This window comes from Narcine bancroftii, chromosome 9, assembly GCF_036971445.1.
Source record: "Narcine bancroftii isolate sNarBan1 chromosome 9, sNarBan1.hap1, whole genome shotgun sequence".
NCBI lineage: Eukaryota > Metazoa > Chordata > Chondrichthyes > Torpediniformes > Narcinidae > Narcine > Narcine bancroftii.
The window spans coordinates 54,957,771-54,976,802 of NC_091477.1; the positions used below are offsets into that span (position 1 = coordinate 54,957,771).

Consider the following 19,032-nt stretch of genomic DNA (forward strand, 5'->3'; position numbering starts at 1 on the left):
TCTGGAAGGCTGGCGGCAAAACTCTGCATGTCAAACTGCATGAGTTTTTCAAGCTTTGTTGGGACCAATGAAAACTGCCTCAGGACCTTCGTGATGCCACCATCATCACCCTGTACGAAAACAAAGGCGAGAAATCAGACTGCTCAAACTACAGGGGAATCACGCTGCTCTCCATTGCAGGCAAAATCTTCGCTATAGGATTCTCCTAAATAGAATAATACCTAGTGTCGCCGAGGATATTCTCCCAGAATCACAGTGCGGCTTTCGCGCAAACAGAGGAACTACTGACATGGTCTTTGCCCTCAGACAGCTCCAAGAAAAGTGCAGAGAACAAAACAAAGGACTCTACATCACCTTTGTTGACCTCACCAAAGCCTTCAACACCGTGAGCAGGAAAGGGCTTTGGCAAATACTTGAGCGCATCGGATGCCCCCCAAAGTTCCTCAACATGGTTATCCAACTGCACGAAAACCAATAAGGTCGGGTCAGATACAGCAATGAGCTCTCTGAACCCTTCTCCATTAACAATGGCGTGAAGCAAGGCTGTGTTCTCGCACCAACCCTCTTTTCAATCTTCTTCAGCATGATGCTGAACCAAGCCATGAAAGACCTCAACAATGAAGACGCTGTTTACATCCGGTACCGCACAGATGGCAGTCTCTTCAATCTGAGGCGCCTGCAAGCTCACACCAAGACACAAGAGAAACTTGTCCATGAACTACTCTTTGCAGACGATGCCGCTTTAGTTGCCCATTCAGAGCCAGCTCTTCAGCGCTTGACGTCCTGTTTTGCGGAAACTGCCAAAATGTTTGGCCTGGAAGTCAGCCTGAAGAAAACTGAGGTCCTCCATCAGTCAGCTCCCCACCATGACTACCAGCCCCCCCACATCTCCATCGGGCACACAAAACTCAAAACGGTCAACCAGTTTACCTATCTCGGCTGCACCATTTCATTAGATGAAAGTATCGACGAGATAGACAACAGACTCGCCAAGGCAAATAGCACCTTTGGAAGACTACACAAAAGGGTCTGGAAAAACAACCAACTGAATAACCTCACAAAGATAAGCGTATACAGATCCGTTGTCATACCCACACTCCTGTTCGGCTCCGAAGCATGGGTCCGCTACCGGCATCACCTACGGCTCCTAGAACGCTTCCACCAGCGTTGTCTCCGCTCCATCCTCAACATTCATTGGAGCGCTTTCATCCCTAACGTCGAAGTACTCGAGATGGCAGAGGTCGACAGCATCTAGTCCACGCTGCTGAAGATCCAGCTGCGCTGGGTGGGTCACGTCTCCAGAATGGAGGACCATCGCCTTCCCAAGATCGTGTTATATGGCGAGCTCTCCACTGGCCACCGTGACAGAGGTGCACCAAAGAAAAGGTACAAGGACTGCCTAAAGAAATCTCTTGGTGCCTGCCACACTGACCACCGCCAGTGGGCTGATATCGCCTCAAACCGTGCATCTTGGCGCCTCACAGTTCGGCGGGCAGGAACCTCCTTTGAAGAAGACTGCAGAGCCCACCTCACTGACAAAAGGCAAAACCCAACACCCAACCCCAACCAACCAATTTTCCCCTGCAACCATGTCTGCCTGTCCCGCATCGGACTAGTCAGCCACAAACGAGCCTGCAGCTGACGTGGACATTTACCCCCTCCATAAATCTTCGTCCGCGAAGCTAAGCCAAAGAAGAACTAGGCTTAAAAAGTGAAACAAAGTCTGCAGGTGCTATGATTGTAGTTACTGCACCATCCACAGGAGGCAAAGATACAGTTTATAACCAACATTTCAGCCTAAGCCCTTCAACAACCAGAGGACATGAATTAAGGGTGAAATGGGAAAAGTTTAGGGGAACTTCTTCACACAGAGAGAAGTGGAGTGTGGAACGAGCTTCCAGCTGAAGTGTTGAATGCTATTTTAGCACATGAAAACTTTGGACAAGTGCATGGATGGGGAGGGCATGGAGGGCTATGAATTGGGTGCAGGTCAGTGGGACCAGGCAGGATAATAATTTGACACAGCCTAGAAGGGTCGAATAGCCTGTTTTCTGTGCTGTAATGTTCTATGGTTCTATGCCATTCAGAGCTCAGCTATGGAAAGAGATGGTCATAAGGCCAGAAAAAAATTCAAGGATGTTTTCCAAATCCTCCTGAAGAAAATGCAGCATCCATTTTACTGCTGCAGATCAGTGGGCATAACTACTAAGAGAGGAAAAAGAGAATTCAAGATGGTCCATTTGTTAGGAAAACACAAGAGCCAGCAAATTCATTTTGGAAAGATACAATGAAAGAACATCCCATTGATCATGTCCAGATTGAATACAAACCTACAGCCTAGTCCAGGGGTGGGCGATCCAAATTTATCAAAATGCTGCCTATTTTGGGGTTAGTTATTTGATTTTCATTGTGACTAAATTTTCTCCTTTTTGATTTAAAAAAAACATTGTGTAATTTTAATGACTAACTCGGGACTTTTGGTGCATTCCCCGATTTGAAGATCCCTTCCCGGACCTGAAGAAATAGTTGATCTGGTTGCTTGAATAGTTTGTGGATTTTTTTTGATAAATTATCGTCAGTTATGTTCATACATTGTACATTAAGCAGAGACAACTGAAAACTTAAATTACATAATTTAAATATTTATTTTGTTTATGGTAGCATCAGTGCCGCCTGCCATACAACCACTGATACATCATCCGGCCCACACATGGTAAAAGGTTGTCTGTCCCTGGTCTAGATCATGTTTGCAAGGACAGCATGCTGCTCACTGCATTACCTAGGTTCCTCACACAGCTTTTGCTGACATCTGTTAATTCTCATTATTACGCCAATAGAGCAGTACCTAGATTTCAAAACAATGAAATAGTGATTTATTTCCTGTGACGATGTGCCTCAACAGTAAACTCTTGCTTATCCAGTATTTATTTATTTGGAGTTTTCATGCAACCAGCAAAACTCTTTAAGATTATTAAGCAATTCCTTAATTTAGCCATATTATTTCAAATGTTGTGCAAAATAAGTATGAGAAAGCATTTTAGTTATTTAGGCTTGTCCATAAGAACAGTGGATTTGGCACTTCACAGGAAGGCAAGTGCAATCATTGCTTTGCTTGATATTTGCTGTATTTTTACATTAAAACCTTTCATCATTAAAATATAGAATTTTAGTGTAAACCATTGCTCTTTAAAAGGGCAAGAGGGTGACATATAGTTTGGAAATTTATTTAAAAGTTTAAGTATAAAAAACATAAGTGTGATACACGATAATGATTTTCTGGGGCCATTCATATGCACCACCATATTCATGACACTCCCTTCAATTCCCACATGCTGGATCGTTGACTATTTGCAAGGAACTTAGATGGAGTAAACACAAATCTCTTCTAAGAGTCAATCAGCTATAGAAAGGAAAGCAAAAAGTTTTTGAAGTCGACAATCTTGACACAAGTAGAAACTATGTTTAGTGATTCAACAATTTTTTTTAATTTAAAGTACATCATCTCATCAAACCATGCATACAATTAACTGGAAGGTAACCCTAAAGTGACAACTGTGATAAAAGGTGTCATCCTTTTAAATTTCAGATTGCAAAGTAATAATTGTTTCAGTGACTTCATTCAATAATTCTGTAGTTTGGGATTTGGTATGACACCAGAAACCCTGGAGTCTGATGGTGGAGGGGGAGCAGGTGTTCCTGAACCTCGTGGTGCGAGTCTTGTGGCACCTACAGCTCTTTCCTCAGTGTTCGGGACAAACACATTTCTTTCCTTTATTTGCTGGTGTTCCAGTTTTAAATTGGTCATCAAACAATTCATATGTGATTAAGGTGCACATTCCAGATTTTAATCAAGGATATTAGTATAAATTTTGGCTTGACCATGTAGAAATTACAGCACTTTTTTTTTTATATATATACATACATAGTCCCATCATTTCAGGGTACCATAATATTTGGAGTATTATTCATGTTTAGTCCTTTGTTACACATTTCAGATTTATTGTCAGAGCACATACGTAACATCACATACAACCCTGAGATTCTTTTAACTACGGGTGAGGTAAAATACCACTTATTGGTAGTGCAAAAAAATGTACACAACATAAATAGGTAAATAAAGAACTGTAAACAGTTAATGGATGTAAATTGTGCAATACAGAGAATTTAAAAAAAATCAATAAAGTTCACAAGTAAGAGTTCTTAAATGAGTCCCTGATTGAGTTTGTTGTTGAGGAGTCTGATGGTGGAGGGGGAGCAGCTGTTCCTGAACCTAGTGGTGCGAGTCTTGTGGCACCTACAGCTCTTTCCTGATGGCAGCAGCGAGAACAGAGCATGTGCTGGGTGGTGAGGGTCTTTGATGATTGCTGCTGCTCTCTGATAGCAGTGTTCCCTATAGAAGTTCTCAATTTGTGGGGAGGGTTTTGCCTATGAGGTCCTGGGCTGTGTCCCCATACCAGACTGTGATGTAGCCAGTCAGCACATCTGTAGAAATTTGCCAGGGTTTCTGGTGTCATACCAAATCTAAGCAAACTCCTGAGGAAGTAGAGGCATTGACATGCTTTCTTCACAATTCCATTTGTGTTGGGTCCAGGAAAGATCCTCCAAGATAGTGAATCTCAAGAACTTAAATTTGCTCATCCTCTCCACCTCTGATTCCCCAATGATCACGGGAACACATAGCTCTGGTTTTCCATTGCTGAAGTCAACAACTAGCTCCTTGGCTTTGGTGACATTGAATGCAAGTTTGTTGTTGGTGAATCATTCAACCAAGTTTTCAATCTCCCTCCTGCATGCTGACTCATTGCCTTCTTTATTCAACTCATATCAGCAAATTTGTAGATGGTGTTATTGTCGTACCAAGCCACATAGTCGTAGGTATAAAGTGAATAGAGCAAGGGGCTAAGAATGCAGCCCTGTGAGATACTGATACCGGTGCTCCGGTACTGATGGAAATTGTGGAGATGTTCTTTCCAATCCTCACTGATTGTCATCTGGAAGTGAGGAAATCCATGATCCAATTACACACTGGGGTGTTGAGTCCCTTGCATGTAATGACTGCTTGAAGACTGTGATTCATAGATATCATCAGGTGCTGAGCATCTTCTTTCGTGATACTCTGCCAGGCCTCCACTGCAGCCATCTTCAGGGGCTTGTCCCTTTTAATTTTTCTCTTCAGCATCTGGAAAGCATGTATAATTAGATTTAGATCGGGTGACTGACTTCGCCATTTAAGAATTTTCCAGTTTTTCAACTTTGAAAAGCTTCTTTGTTTCTTTAGCAATATAGTTTGAATCATTGTCTTGCTGTCGAATGAAGCGTTGTCCAATGAGTTTGGAAGCATTTGACTGAACTTGAGCAGATGTCTCTATACTCCTCAGAATTAATTTTGCTACTGCCATCAGCAGTTACTGATGAATATAAGTGCACCAGTAAATGTGGCAGCCGTGCATCTCAGGATATAATGCCCCCACCACCATGTTTCACAGATGAGGGGTATGCTTTGGATATTGGGCAGTTCCTTTACGCCTCCACACTTTGCCCTTGCCAACTCTGTTACCGGTAAATCTTGGTCTCATTTGTCTACAAGACCTTTTTCCAGAATTCTGCAGGGTCTTTCAATGACTCCTTGGCAAACTATAATCCTGTTTTTGTGGTTAACTAGTGGTTTGTTTTCTTGCAGTCTAACTCCTGCATATCTGTTCATGAAGTCTTCTATGGACCACACCTGCTTGCCGAAGAGTGTTTCTGATCTGTCAGACGTACGTTTGGGGATTTTTCTTCATTGTAATGAGAACTCATTTTGTCATCAGTAGTGGAGGTCTTTCTTGGCCTACCAGCCCCTTTGCGATTACTGAATTCATGAGTATGCTCTTTCTTAATAATCTTCCAAACAGCTGAGTTTGGTGATCCTAAGGTTTGAGTGATATCTCTTACTGTTTTATTCTTGTTTTTTCAGCCTCATAATGGCTTCTTTGACTTTCATTGGCACAACTCTGGTCCTCGTGTGGAAATATGGCGACTACAGACTCCAAAGGTGATCAAAAGCTTAGAAGCAAATCTAGATCTCTTATACCTGCACCAATTAAGCAATTAAACATACTCAAGTACTCACAAACACTTGTGATGCCAAATGTTCCAAACATTAAGGTGCCTTGAAAAGAGGAAATTATGTATAAAAAGTGCTGTAATTTCTATATGGTTGAACTAAATGTATGCAAATAACCTTGAATAAAATCTGGAATGTGCACTTGTTGATTATAAATTTAAAACTGTGGGAAAATAAAGTAAAAAGCAGTCCAGATTTTAGGACTTTTACTGTACCATTTCAAAGATAGTTTCTTCCACAACCACGATGCTCCTGAATGAACTCATAAGAGTATCGTCATGCTGGTTCCAATTGATTTTCTGGGGCCATTCATATGCCTTTTAGTTGAAACTATATACCCTGCCAACAGCGGTCTTTACACGGCTGAATGAATGTTAGAGATAACATACAAGTCTATTGCAGAAGAAACATTTTTTGCGGGTGATGCATTTTCATGAAAGGCAAACTCCACCCGATTCATAATTTCCTCAGTGCAATAATGAGCCAATAATCAATCGAGATGATCAACTATCAACTCTCATTCATTTCCAAAGGTTCCTCAATAATGATTACTTGGTTAAGGTTTCAGACGCTAACAAGTTAGCAAGAACAAATGTAGTGCCACTGATGCAGTTCACTAAGCACATCAAATCTAACATATTAAGCCTCATGCAATGTTTGCTGTGGGGAACTAGCCGTGAAAGAAATTTAGTACAATAGAGGCAAGGTATACCAATGTTGCTTAGGAAGAAAAAAATTAAACTCAGCATTCATCCCCAATTTGGGCAAGCTCCACCTTCTTTGTACAGAGTTTAATTTTTTTCTTCCTAAATTTACAGAGAAACCGATTAAAAGTCAGATACTAAAGAAAACTAGACAGTAGATATAGCAATTTCATGCACTATATACCAATGTCAAACATGAGAAAATGGAAGAGTAAATAGTACCCACTGGGAGAATATGGGATCTGTACAGAAGACAAAACTTCAAGTTTTATTTTGTTTAATGTTAATGTTTAAGTGCTTATTAGTAAGAGAATCAATTGATGCAATTAAATAAATCATTTAAAAATGGACAAAGAAAGTAGCAAATCAAATTCTGTTTAAAATTTGTGTTCTATAATTCCACAAAAGGGAAGAAATCAACTCCTTGAATAGAATACGTAGATTAATAAAATTTTGCATTTTTAATTGTGTATAATCACTCTCTATAATTTATCATTAACAATAGACAATTTAACCATTGGCTGCATTAGTAGAGAAACTGAAACCACATAGAGATCCCATTAAAGAAGCACTGAAAAATCATAACTAAGTGCCGAAAAGGTATTCATCAAGTTGGGACAATAATGCAAGTATTATTATTTCAAGAAAAGCGCGGCGCCCCGCCCCCCCAGCAAAGGGCGGCGCCCCGCCCCCCCAGCAAAGGGCGCCGCCCCGCCCCCCCCAGCAAAGGGCGGCGCCCCGCCCCCCCAGCAAAGGGCGGCGCCCCGCCCCCCAGCAAAGGGCGGCGCCCCGCCCCCCCAGCAAAGGGCGGCGCCCCCCCCCCCCAGCAAAGGGCGGCGCCCCGCCCCCCCAGCAAAGGGCGGCGCCCCGCCCCCCCAGCAAAGGGCGGCGCCCCGCCCCCCCAGCAAAGGGCGGCGCCCCGCCCCCCCAGCAAAGGGCGGCGCCCCGCCCCCCCCAGCAAAGGGCGGCGCCCCGCCCCCCCCAGCAAAGGGCGGCGCCCCGCCCCCCCAGCAAAGGGCGGCGCCCCGCCCCCCCAGCAAAGGGCGGCGCCCCGCCCCCCCAGCAAAGGGCGGCGCCCCGCCCCCCCAGCAAAGGGCGGCGCCCCGCCCCCCCAGCAAAGGGCGGCGCCCCGCCCCCCCAGCAAAGGGCGGCGCCCCGCCCCCCCAGCAAAGGGCGGCGCCCCGCCCCCCCAGCAAAGGGCGGCGCCCCGCCCCCCCAGCAAAGCGCGGCGCCCCGCCCCCCCAGCAAAGCGCGGCCCCTCCCCCTCAGTAAAGCACACCCTCCCCCTCAGAAAAGCACACCCCTCCCCCCTCAGAAAAGCACACCCCTCCCCCCTCAGAAAAGCACACCCCTCCCCCCTCAGAAAAGCTGAGTGCGAGTAGGGGATGAATAATTTTCCATTTCAATAAAATTGCTCATCTGGCTATTAACGTGGTAAAGGCCAAAACTTTTTCCTAAGACACCAATACAAGTTTATCTGAATTATTAGAAAAACCAAACAGAGCTAATAACAGGCAAGGTTCCAAATTAATCTTGGGAATAATTGATAAAAGTTTTGAAATTGTCTGGCATGAATCTCTCTAAATTTGCACACTCCCAAAACATATTGATCAGAGAAGCTTCAAAAATTTTACATTTCTCACACATAATGGATCAACATCTGCATAAAAACGAGATCATTTAAGTTCTGTGTACCACTTAAGTTGTAATAAGCAAAAAAAAAGGAATCATGAATCAAGCTGAGAGTAGAGTACCAATCCTCCCCTGAAAAAATTATGTTCAAATCTTGCTCCCAATCGCTCTTGATCCCAGCCACTGGGACTGAATTGCACCCTTCCTCCAAAAAAGTGTGCTGCCTCCCCTCCTCAAAATAAAGTGCACCAACCCCCCATTAAAAAAACACACCCCTCTTTCCTCCAAAAAAAAAAAGCATGCCCCCCTCACCCCCACTCAAAAAAGCAGGGAACGCTCCTCAAAAACTTTTGCTTCTGGTGAAAACTTCAGACAAGTAGTATCAAGAATTTATTTTTACTGAATTGTACTATATTTCCTCAGCTAATTAAGGTCAAAGATACATTTTTTACCTCTCACAGAACAAACAAAAAGTTGTGTAATGTGCTCTTTTTACTCAGATATTGTATTAAACTGATAGCTGTAACTATGACCTCCACAACCCTTTCCAGCCTTCTTGTTGAAACCCGACCTTCCTTCCAGATCAGGAAAGGATGTTGTTTCTGCACAGCTTTTGTGGGGAGTGCTCTCCAGAAATATCAGAACTGCTGCTGATCACATGTATTGCTGTGTTAATTTTTTTCTATTCTATTTTGCAATCTTTAGAAAGGTTGTATTCAATGCCCAGAAAATGTAGGTTGTGAAGTTTCCAGAAATTGTTTTAAACCCATGAGGAAAATTATGTGTAAAACATTTAACAAAATTAACATAACGACTCAAATAGAATATTTGGTGCACTTAAGTGGACTCTACTTGATTTGAGGCATGATGGTGGTTTGTCCTTCAAAACAACAAACAAGGACATGGGACCTCTTGATGTTCGCTTCTAGTTCAAAGATCTTCAGCGGAATTTCTGATATTTGAAATTAATAGAGTCCCAGAATGCAGTGTTTTGAAATTTTAAATCCAATTTCTGGGTGCAAATCAATGATACTACAAACAGAAGGTTTCAGAACTCGTATATGGTTGGTGAAGTAGTAGGCAAACATAGCAAGTGTGAATTGACAGCCCTTAAGAGCAGTTTAAAAAGAAATCAGTGGGAGTGATACAAAACGGGAAAAACACACGCAATATGATCAAGCATATTTCACTGACGCATCAGACACATTATTTTAGAAGTCCATTTCAACTTTAAATTCTTACCTTCGCAAATACGATCAAGGCGTGCTCGCTTTACTTTGTGTTTGTCCATAACAGGCACAGACATGAGAGCTACAGGTCAGAGGTCAGCACCACGACGACTGATGGTGGATTATTTTCAGTCCACACCCAAAACTGGAGACAGACATCAAAATTCACAGGTTTCAATATCCCAAAATCTCCTGTTGCCCTGTTTTATTTAAAAAGATAGACATTTAATAATCTCCAGCAGAGATGAGATTTCCACTGCCTTCGCTAATTCTCATAGGCAGTTCAGCCAAAAAGTATTTTCAGAACTTCAGATGATAACTTAGTTTATAAAGAAGACAATCTTCCATCCAACATGCAACAGCAATCCCCTTTCATTCTGTACTTGCCCAATTCCCACATAATAGACACAGCAGTCGCATTTACATGCAATTTTATTGTACTTGCCAATTAACAAAGGTGCAAATTTACAATTACGACAAGCACATCCCTAAAACAACAAAGGGTAATTCCAGATAGCATGGTTTGGTCTGAAATGTTTTAGGTGGAATGGTCTCAGAGTTGGCCTCTCATCTCCCACCTTCCATGAACTTAAGATCATCTTAACTCAGTGTCTACGATCAAACATTAACTTAGGGTCAGGGAATGTGTGCCTTTATGACTGAAAATCTAAGACCAGTGCAGTTCCACAGGGCACAGCACTCAACTCCTTGCTATTTCTAATATTTGGCTTATGAAGATGTTTGTGGCAAAAAAAAAAGTGGCCATGTGGTTGACAGGGCTGAGGAAAGCTTTAAACAGACAGCATACAGGCATATGGAATTCAAGCCAGAAAATCCATGCATTAAAGAGGTACAATAAGGCAAGATAGGAGACAGTGAATGGAAGGAAATCAAATGGTGCAAAGAAAAAAGACCTTAAAAAAAAAAATCACATCTCCAGCTCCTTAAAAGTAATAAAACAGGTCCACAAGATGACTCTAAAGGCCAACATTATTTTGCTGCCTTTCTGCCACACTCTTGCTTAGAATTCCCAGTTCTGATCATCAATCTGAAATGTTAACTGTGGCACAGGACATAAGAATAGAGAGGTATCTAGAATTGGATTATCTAGTCAGACCACAGCTCAAGTAGATTGATAATAGATTTTGATGCCCTAGAAAGTGCAGAGTACATTTGTGACTCTGTTTGTAGGATGGGAAAACAGCAGCTACAAGACTGGATAAGATAGCATGTCTTCTTTGGAATGAAGGCTGCTGAGGAGAGACTAAAACTGTGTACAAAATAATTAAGAGCCTAAACCCACTTCCCATAGAAGATAGTTCAAAAACTAGGGGATGCTGATTTAAAGAGAAGGATTTTGTTTTTTTTCACCCATATGGTGACAGAGGTTTGGAATTCAATGTTTGTAAGGTTGACAGAAGCAGAAGCCCACATCTCATTTAAACAGTTTTTAGGTGCATCCTTGAAGATCAGTGACCAGAGAGCCAGAAACCATGCACCAGAAGGCAGAAAAGGACATGTAATTCATTTTAAATTATCTCCTTCTGTGCTGTTAATTGTCCATAATACACCAATCACTCCTATGATCACCAACCTTCATTGTCTTTCTTACCTGATAACATCTCAGTTTTAAAAACATGATGCTGGAAAAACTCAGCAGATCGAACAGTGTACTTTATATAGAAAAGATAAAGATACATAACCAATGTTTTAGGCTATTTTCTTTCATCAAGGCCTTGCTCTATTTCCACTTTTAAATTCAATGTTCTACTCAATTCTCCTTAAACCTCACTTCTGACCACACTTTTAAAAAATAAGCTGTCCTAACCTAATACAGTTCCACTCAGATTACCCAAAATGGTCGGGACCAGGCCCATTTCAGATAAACAATATTTTTGGAGAAATGGCCATTTTTTAAAAAAAAACAGCCTAGAAGCAATAGCAAATCACTTGTACCTGTAACAGAGTTTAAACAACAGCAAACAACAAGGGAAGGCTTTTTACACATGAAATAATGTTTAATTCTCACCAAAAACCAACCTGAACAAAATAGGATAAACAACACCAAAAACTCAAAATTCTACTCAGGTTTTTCCAAAATTCCTTCAACCGGTGACATCAGTTCACCTCCAAAAAAAATATTGGATAACTAAGGATTTCTGATTGTTTCGGATATCCTAATTTATCCGAAAAAAATTTCAGATAAATGAAGATATCCGAAACAATCAGAAATCCTCAGTTATCTGAGATTTTTTCGAAGGAGAAAGGAAACCATTTCTACTTCTAAATTTTTTCAGATAAATGAGGATTTTCAATTTTTCTGAAATCCTCAATTATCCAAATTTTTTTTTTTTTTTTATATATATATATATATATATATATATATATAGAGCCAAACAGATGTCACTTCTGGGTCAAAAAACATTTTGGATAATCTGAGTTGTACTGTATAATTGAAACATCACAGGACCATATCATAACAATTATTAAAATGGAAGCTGACACAAACATAAATTGGCATTTGAATCCAAACAGGGCCAGCAGATAACTTGGAACCTTCCTGGACTTCATCCATAATACGGACATCCAATAACCTTGACATTGTCACCACAAATCAGAAGACTAATTTGTGTTTTATCAGAAACTTCAATAGGTAGCTGGCACTTCCTGTTGAAACCTTTGAATGTAGAATTCACATTCAGTCTAAACAAGCATTTCCTGATGAGGAGGTTTTCAGGAAGGCTCTCCCATCGTCTTTGATTTGTCAAGGCTTGAATAAGGCACCACCCATGTTTCCACACTTTTTAAACTCGAACTTTCATCACTTTTCCTTTCAAAAGATATTGATTGGATTATGGTTTAACAAGAGCAATCACCATTTTGCACTATGACCTTGCATGTTTATTTATTTGTCCACCCCATCAGAAATACTGACAAGCTAATCAATGAAACAGAATATCCCAACCAAACCTATCCCATCCTCAACCCAAAATGGTATTCAAACAATATCTGCTACAAGGGAATCATAACAGTCATTGACTAATTTCCTTACACCAACTCTGGGAAGATTTATTGTTGCAGACAGGAAATAACTTAGCAAACACTAAATTCCGCAAAGATATTCTTTTGACTCAAACGTGATCCTCTAACCACAAGCACTGGAGATCCTACTTTGCCAAAGCATCATTACTCTTTTAAAGAATGCACCTCTGAATTAAATCCGGAGAGTCTCTGGACAACTGACACTGGTTTTATGTTGGACAAAACATACCAGCAACATCACTATTTCATGGAAATGTCTGGAAAGAGATAACAGAGGAGATCTTCTGCCACGTGTCCAAAGTCTAGCTCTGGCATAAGCTACGTCTTCCACTATGCCATCCATGAAGCTGGCTGCCCCATGGGTTGATGGAGCCTCCATGCAGTCCAAAAGGTCAGCACAGTTTTCCTAGCTCCATATTAGAAATCTCCCCATTGAGTAGCTAAATATTAGCCATTGGTATCAAACTCATTCTATTAATAGAATCATGGGTTAAACCTAGCAAGGTTGGAATCGGTGAATAAAATTTAAATGACAACTGACGTGAGTACCTGGCTCATCAATGACTGGATGAGACTTGCAAATGTAATCAGATCTCCCCATGGGCTTGCTCATCCACTATTCCCTAATAAACAAAGTACCAAGGACATCTGCAAAATCTCCAGCCCCCCCCTCAAAAAAAGTGTGTATCACTCAGTTCTTCTCCTTGGCTTGGCTTCGCGGATGAAGATTTATGGAGGGGTATGTCCCCGTCTGCTGCAGGCTCATTGGTGACTGACAAGCCCGATGCGGGACAGGCAGGCACGGTTGCAAGGGAAAATTGATTGGCTGGGGTTGGGTTTTTCCTCCTTTGTCTTTTGTCAGTGAGGTGGGCTCTGCGGTCTTCTTCAAAGGAGGTTGCTGCCCGCCGAACTGTGAGGCGCCAAAACGCACGTTTGGAGGCAATATCAGCCCACTGGCGGTGGTCAATGTGGCAGGCACCAAGAGATTTCTTTAAGCAGTCCTTGTACCTCTTCTTTGGTGCACCTCTGTCTCGGTGGCCAGTGGAGAGCTCACCATAGAACATGATCTTGGGAAGGCGATGGTCCTCCATTCTGGAGATGTGACCAACCCAGCGCAGTTGGATCTTCAGCAGCGTGGATTCGATGCTTGCGGACTCTGCCAGCTCGAGTACTTCGATGTTGGTGATGAAGTCACTCCAATGAATGTTGAGGATGGAGCAGAGACAGCGCTGATGGAAGCATTCTAGGAGCCGTAGGTGATGTCGGTAGAGGACCCATGATTCGGAGCTGAACAGGAGCATGGGTATGACAACGGCTCTGTACACGCTGATCTTTGTGTGTTTCTTCAGGTGGTTGTTTTTCCAGACTCTTTTGTGTAGTCTTCCAAAGGTGCTATTTGCCTTGGCGAGTCTGTTGTCTATCTCGTTGTTGATCCTTGCATCAGATGAAATGGTGCAGCTGAGGTAGGTAAACTGATTGACTGTTTTGAGTTTTGTGTGCCCAATGGAGATGTGGGGGGCTGGTAGTCATGGTGGGGAGCTGGCTGATGGAGGACCTCAGGCTGACTTCCAAGCCAAACATTTTGGCAGTTTCCGCAAAATAGGACGTCATGCGCTGGAGAGCTGGCTCTGAATGGGCAACTAAAGCGGCATCGTCTGCAAAGAGTAATTCACGGACAAGTTGCTCTTGTGTCTTGATGTGAGCTTGCGGGCGCCTCAGATTGAAGAGACGGCTATCTGTGCGGTACCGGATGTAACAGTTAACAGTGCCACAAATGCCTCATAAAATCAGTGGCTCCACTTAAAATTTGTGAGACAAGATCAGATTTTCAAAAATTCCTGACAAATTCTGAGAATATTCACTCTGGGACATTTCTCGAACACCATTATATTGGTGATCAAAACAATTTACAAGAGATCATGAAGACATTACCCAATATCCAAACAACTTTTTCTAACCAAAATACCAGCCTCCCTCAGGAAATGTCCTGGCCCTCTGAACCCAAGGAGATGGGAAGATAGGAGTATGCCACTGAACAGTTCAAATTTGAGCTGCCATTCAATATGGTGATAGCTGATCCATGCTGACCTGTGCCACACAAATCCTAACCATGCCTCTAACGATTCTTTTTGCTGGATGCCTATGCATTCCCCACAAAAAAAAGCAGCAAGTTTTTTTTTAAAATTTGGAATGCACATGGATAATCTATATTCAATTGTAATGTCCAAAAAGGAAATGAACTAAATATGGAGGTAAAATATTACATTCTACAGAGAATGAGGGAAAAGGAGGACTAAATGGATTGCTCTTCAAATGTCGCAGGTTCAATGGGCTGAATATTCGCTCTCATAATTAACAAAAATATTGTTGAATTGTTAAGTAAAAATTTGCTTTTTGCAGAGGAGTGGATGGAGAAAATCAAGCAGAAGCAAAGATAGTGATAGCAGACATCAAGTTCAAAAAATGTTGGCACCAGTGAAGATAGTGGAAAATGCTGATGAGCAAAGTCAATGGAGAAGGATTGTGCAATCAACTGTGACAAAGACTGCAGAAAGATGATGGAAAAGAAATGTTCTTGTGATTTCCCTCCCCCAATTGGGCATATTGGAAATCAGATCTATAGCACAGAATCAGATTCTCCTTATCTACAAGGAGGGCAACTGATGTTTGCTCCACATACAATACCAGCAGCACTGCTTAATGCCACATGGGGACAGGAAAGTAATGGATCACACAAAATTTGCAAGACAAAAGATTGGACTTTTATTCCAAGAATCAGTTTAAAAGTCAACAGCCAAATTTTAAGCTCCTTGGAAGCATTTGGTCACATCAATATCAGCACCTGCCGTGGGTAGAAAAGATTGTGGTTGTAGTTAACCTTGTTTCTGCCACCATCACCAATACTACCCAAAAAAATCAATATTGCTTTGCTGATATTTTAAAGTATCAACAGGCAAATGCCCTGCATACAGATCATGAATTTTCTCACCTCCATAGAAAGTTAAGTTGCAATCAGGTACTAGATACTACTGAACCAAAATGCATGCCTTGTTAAGACAGAGCTCCAAGTCGCACCTTCTCACCTGCCACCACAAGCATGGAAGTACATGGAAACATCACCATCCTTCATGTCATATTCCACCCAAACATGTATTATTATTTATTTTTCATCACTTCAATTAAATCCTGGAATTCCCTACCCAATGGTACTATTGGAATAGCAAGGGAACTGCAGGATTTCAAAGCAGCAGCTCTGCTAATAGATTTGCTTGGATAAACAATGGGTTCCTAATAAACATTTATAAAATCATCTTCATTATGCACATGAAGAAACTGCATATTCGACCAGAGTTTCCATTCCCTCACCTGGTCACCGTCACATGTTGAACAAGAGCATTTGCCATTTTGATGCTGTTCCTGACGAGAAGCCAAGTCACAGAAGGAACATTCATTCCATCACAAACATCCCATGCGACTTGCTGCAGTTCGTCGTTTTCTGCTGAAGGTTCATAAACCATAGAATATTCCACTCATTGCCGCTCCCATCCAATCAAACCTTCGCCTTTCATGACAACATTAATTCCAAGTTCCATATTCTCGTCCTCATAATTAAAATTCTTTGAAATCACGTCCATCATTCAATCCTAAAATCTTTCTGCTCCAACCTCATTAATTACCTTCAGTATTTTGTAAATTCCATCCCCTGCCCCTCACACGATTCAGCCATGCCAGCATTCGTTTGTTACTTCCAGTTCCTCTTTCAAACACCTCTTCAAAACCCATCTCTTGCAAGTTTGTGGTCAGGCCCAATTTCAATGCCCATTTCTATCTATCCAATTAGACCTTCAAGTATCTTGGGATGTTACCTCATTGTAAACCAAGGATCAGATATCTGAAAGTTGTAGACACCAATCTACATGATGGAGAAGGATTTAAAAAATACAAATTCAACCTCCTGATTTTTCTCTCTTTTAATCCAGGATAAAACATTCAGTTTTTCACCTGCCATTAATTCCACAAGCTTTGGAAATAGATCCCAGGGGTTGTCCTGATCTAAGATTCAGAAGGTAGAGAATCTGGGATAACAGGAGATGTACAGCAAAATACACAAGATAGATCTGATATACCAGATCTGACCTTGCCCTTACCAGATTCGTGCATGCTTCCACCATCAATCAAAGGATTGCCATTCCCCAAACCCCTCACAACCTCCTCCTCCTGTTAACAGTTTAACTGAGGCTAACAAATCAGCCTAGCATTCTTGCAATCAATACAGCTTTGTATCCAAAAATATTCAAGATCAGTCAATGACATCAACTCACAGTATATTTTCTTGCAGTAAAGATATCAAAGTTGACAATATAAATGGCCTTAACACTTTCAATTATACAAAGGATGAAAAAAATGCAAGAAGGTAGCATTCCTAGATTTTAGCAAAGAGGATTCCCTGCTGAGAGCATCTCCGGAGAATTATAACAAGGCGAAAACTGCCTTGGTTGAACATAATCCTGAGATGTACAATTAAGAGTTGTGGCCATTTGGCCTTGGATACCTGTGCCCTAATAAATCACTGACTGAGAGAGAAACTGGAATGCAGGATAATATTAAAAGACAGCAGCAACATTTTATTTTAAAATATTGAGTTTAATTATTCTGTACAGGGCCTGCATAGTTATCCAAATAATATTGACCTGTGACACAAGTACACAATGGCAATATTAAATAATATATGAAACAGGAGAGAAGGGATAATGATCCAATGCTTGGTCACCCCGCAACTCTCCTCAATTACTACCTCATGTCATTTACAGAGACAAATTCAGTGCGGTTCCTGTGACAGAACTGTATACATCACTACGCTCACTTACAAATATCAAGCCTGCTGAACAGATTTTGCATCAGCTTTCCTCACTCTTTACTCTGCGTATTCACTTTTCAAGCAATTAGATGAAGTAATGAGAATTTCCAATGATTGCACTCTCACCCTCAATTAGGTGGTTGCTTGTTCTCATTCCACTCAAAAGAACAAAAATTTTTCACCAACACTTTGCTGTCAGAGGTGCATCTTTTGCATTGAAAGCATGCCACTGAACTCCACCACACTGCTCTCAGGTGGAGGCAGTAATTTGCAGACTAATTTTTCAGCACCCTATCCAATATCTACAGTTGTCAATAGTCAAACACAAATGACCTGATAATCATCCATTGTTGTTTTGCAGGATAAATTAGTTACCATGTTTTATACTGTAGAATTATGGCTACTCTTCAAAAGTATTTTATTTGCTTGCAAAACATTTTATGATGACTGAGGCCATGTGGTCTGTATATCAATAAGCAAAAAGTAATTTTAATAAATTATCCACTCAAATCCTCAACATCTGCATCTATCACTTCTTTTAAAGGTTCATTGTCAGGAATCTTACTGACAAGACCAAAATTTACTTCTCCATTTCAAGTTATCCTAAGAGAAACTGTCACCAACTTTTCATGAGCCACAATAGTGTGTGAGTGTGAGATGGGATCCTTCAATATAGTTAAGATGTTTCAAGAAAATTTCAAAGCAGAATTAAAAGAATGGACCTGTGGCACACAAGTTAGAATGCAAGTGTTTTCTTACATCTTTTGTTCCTAATACAAATAGACACCCCCCCCCGCGCCCCACCCCAATGTTCAAAAAGAATATCGATCTTAACTTTGAACCCTGCTTGGCTCTGCTCCGAAATTAAACCAACACTGGAAGCAACATTGAAATTGAGGTGCAATACAGAACTTGGATGACAAGTTTTGCTCCAATGAAAAGCTATAACAAGTTGCTGTACGGTTAAACTTTGGCGGGGGGGGGGGGGGGGGAGAACTGAGATGAAAGATCAATACCCCAGACCATTCCCACCTGAAGTTTTTTTTCCCCAAAGTCCACCAATTTAGCCAAACATAAACTTGGGGCTGTATTCTTCATATAGTTCAGATCCCTCCAACTAGATTGAGAACAGTTAACTTTGGTGGACTTTTGTAACGAGATCCTGGAGCTGGCCAACACGAAAGTTGAAAACACCCGCAGACTTGGAGTTAGAACTTTCACCGGCCGAGGTGGGGGGCGTTGAGGACCCGCGAACCATTACCTGCGTTCGCCGCCTGCGCCAGCGTCCCAGCTCCTTAAACCATGCTGCTTCCTGTTGACTCCCACAGCGAGGCTGCTCCTACCGGAAATAAAAGGGAGGGAGAGACGGAGAGAGGGAAATATATAAATAAAGCAGAAAGTGCGCGACGGGCGTCACCGGGCGAGTTAAGGGCCGGGGAGGGGAGGGAACGCGGACGGCTG

At 41.7% G+C, this 19,032-nt stretch overlaps 1 protein-coding gene across 5 annotated transcripts in view; it reads right to left on the bottom strand.

The window, feature by feature from the left end:
* LOC138743655 (C-terminal-binding protein 1-like) overlaps nt 1-19,032 on the bottom strand; it is a 147,830-nt gene that overhangs the window by 128,654 nt on the left and 144 nt on the right. For 2 of the 5 annotated variants that reach the window (XM_069899189.1, XM_069899183.1), the window contains exons 2-3: nt 18,833-18,910; nt 9,685-9,871 (exon numbers count right to left, since the gene is read on the bottom strand). In XM_069899189.1, coding sequence (XP_069755290.1) covers nt 9,685-9,748 — 64 coding nt within the window. In that variant the 5' untranslated portion in view covers nt 9,749-9,871; nt 18,833-18,910. The remainder of the gene's footprint in view (nt 1-9,684; nt 9,872-18,832; nt 18,911-19,032) is intronic. The other 3 variants (XM_069899184.1, XM_069899186.1, XM_069899188.1) reach the window with 3 other exon arrangements.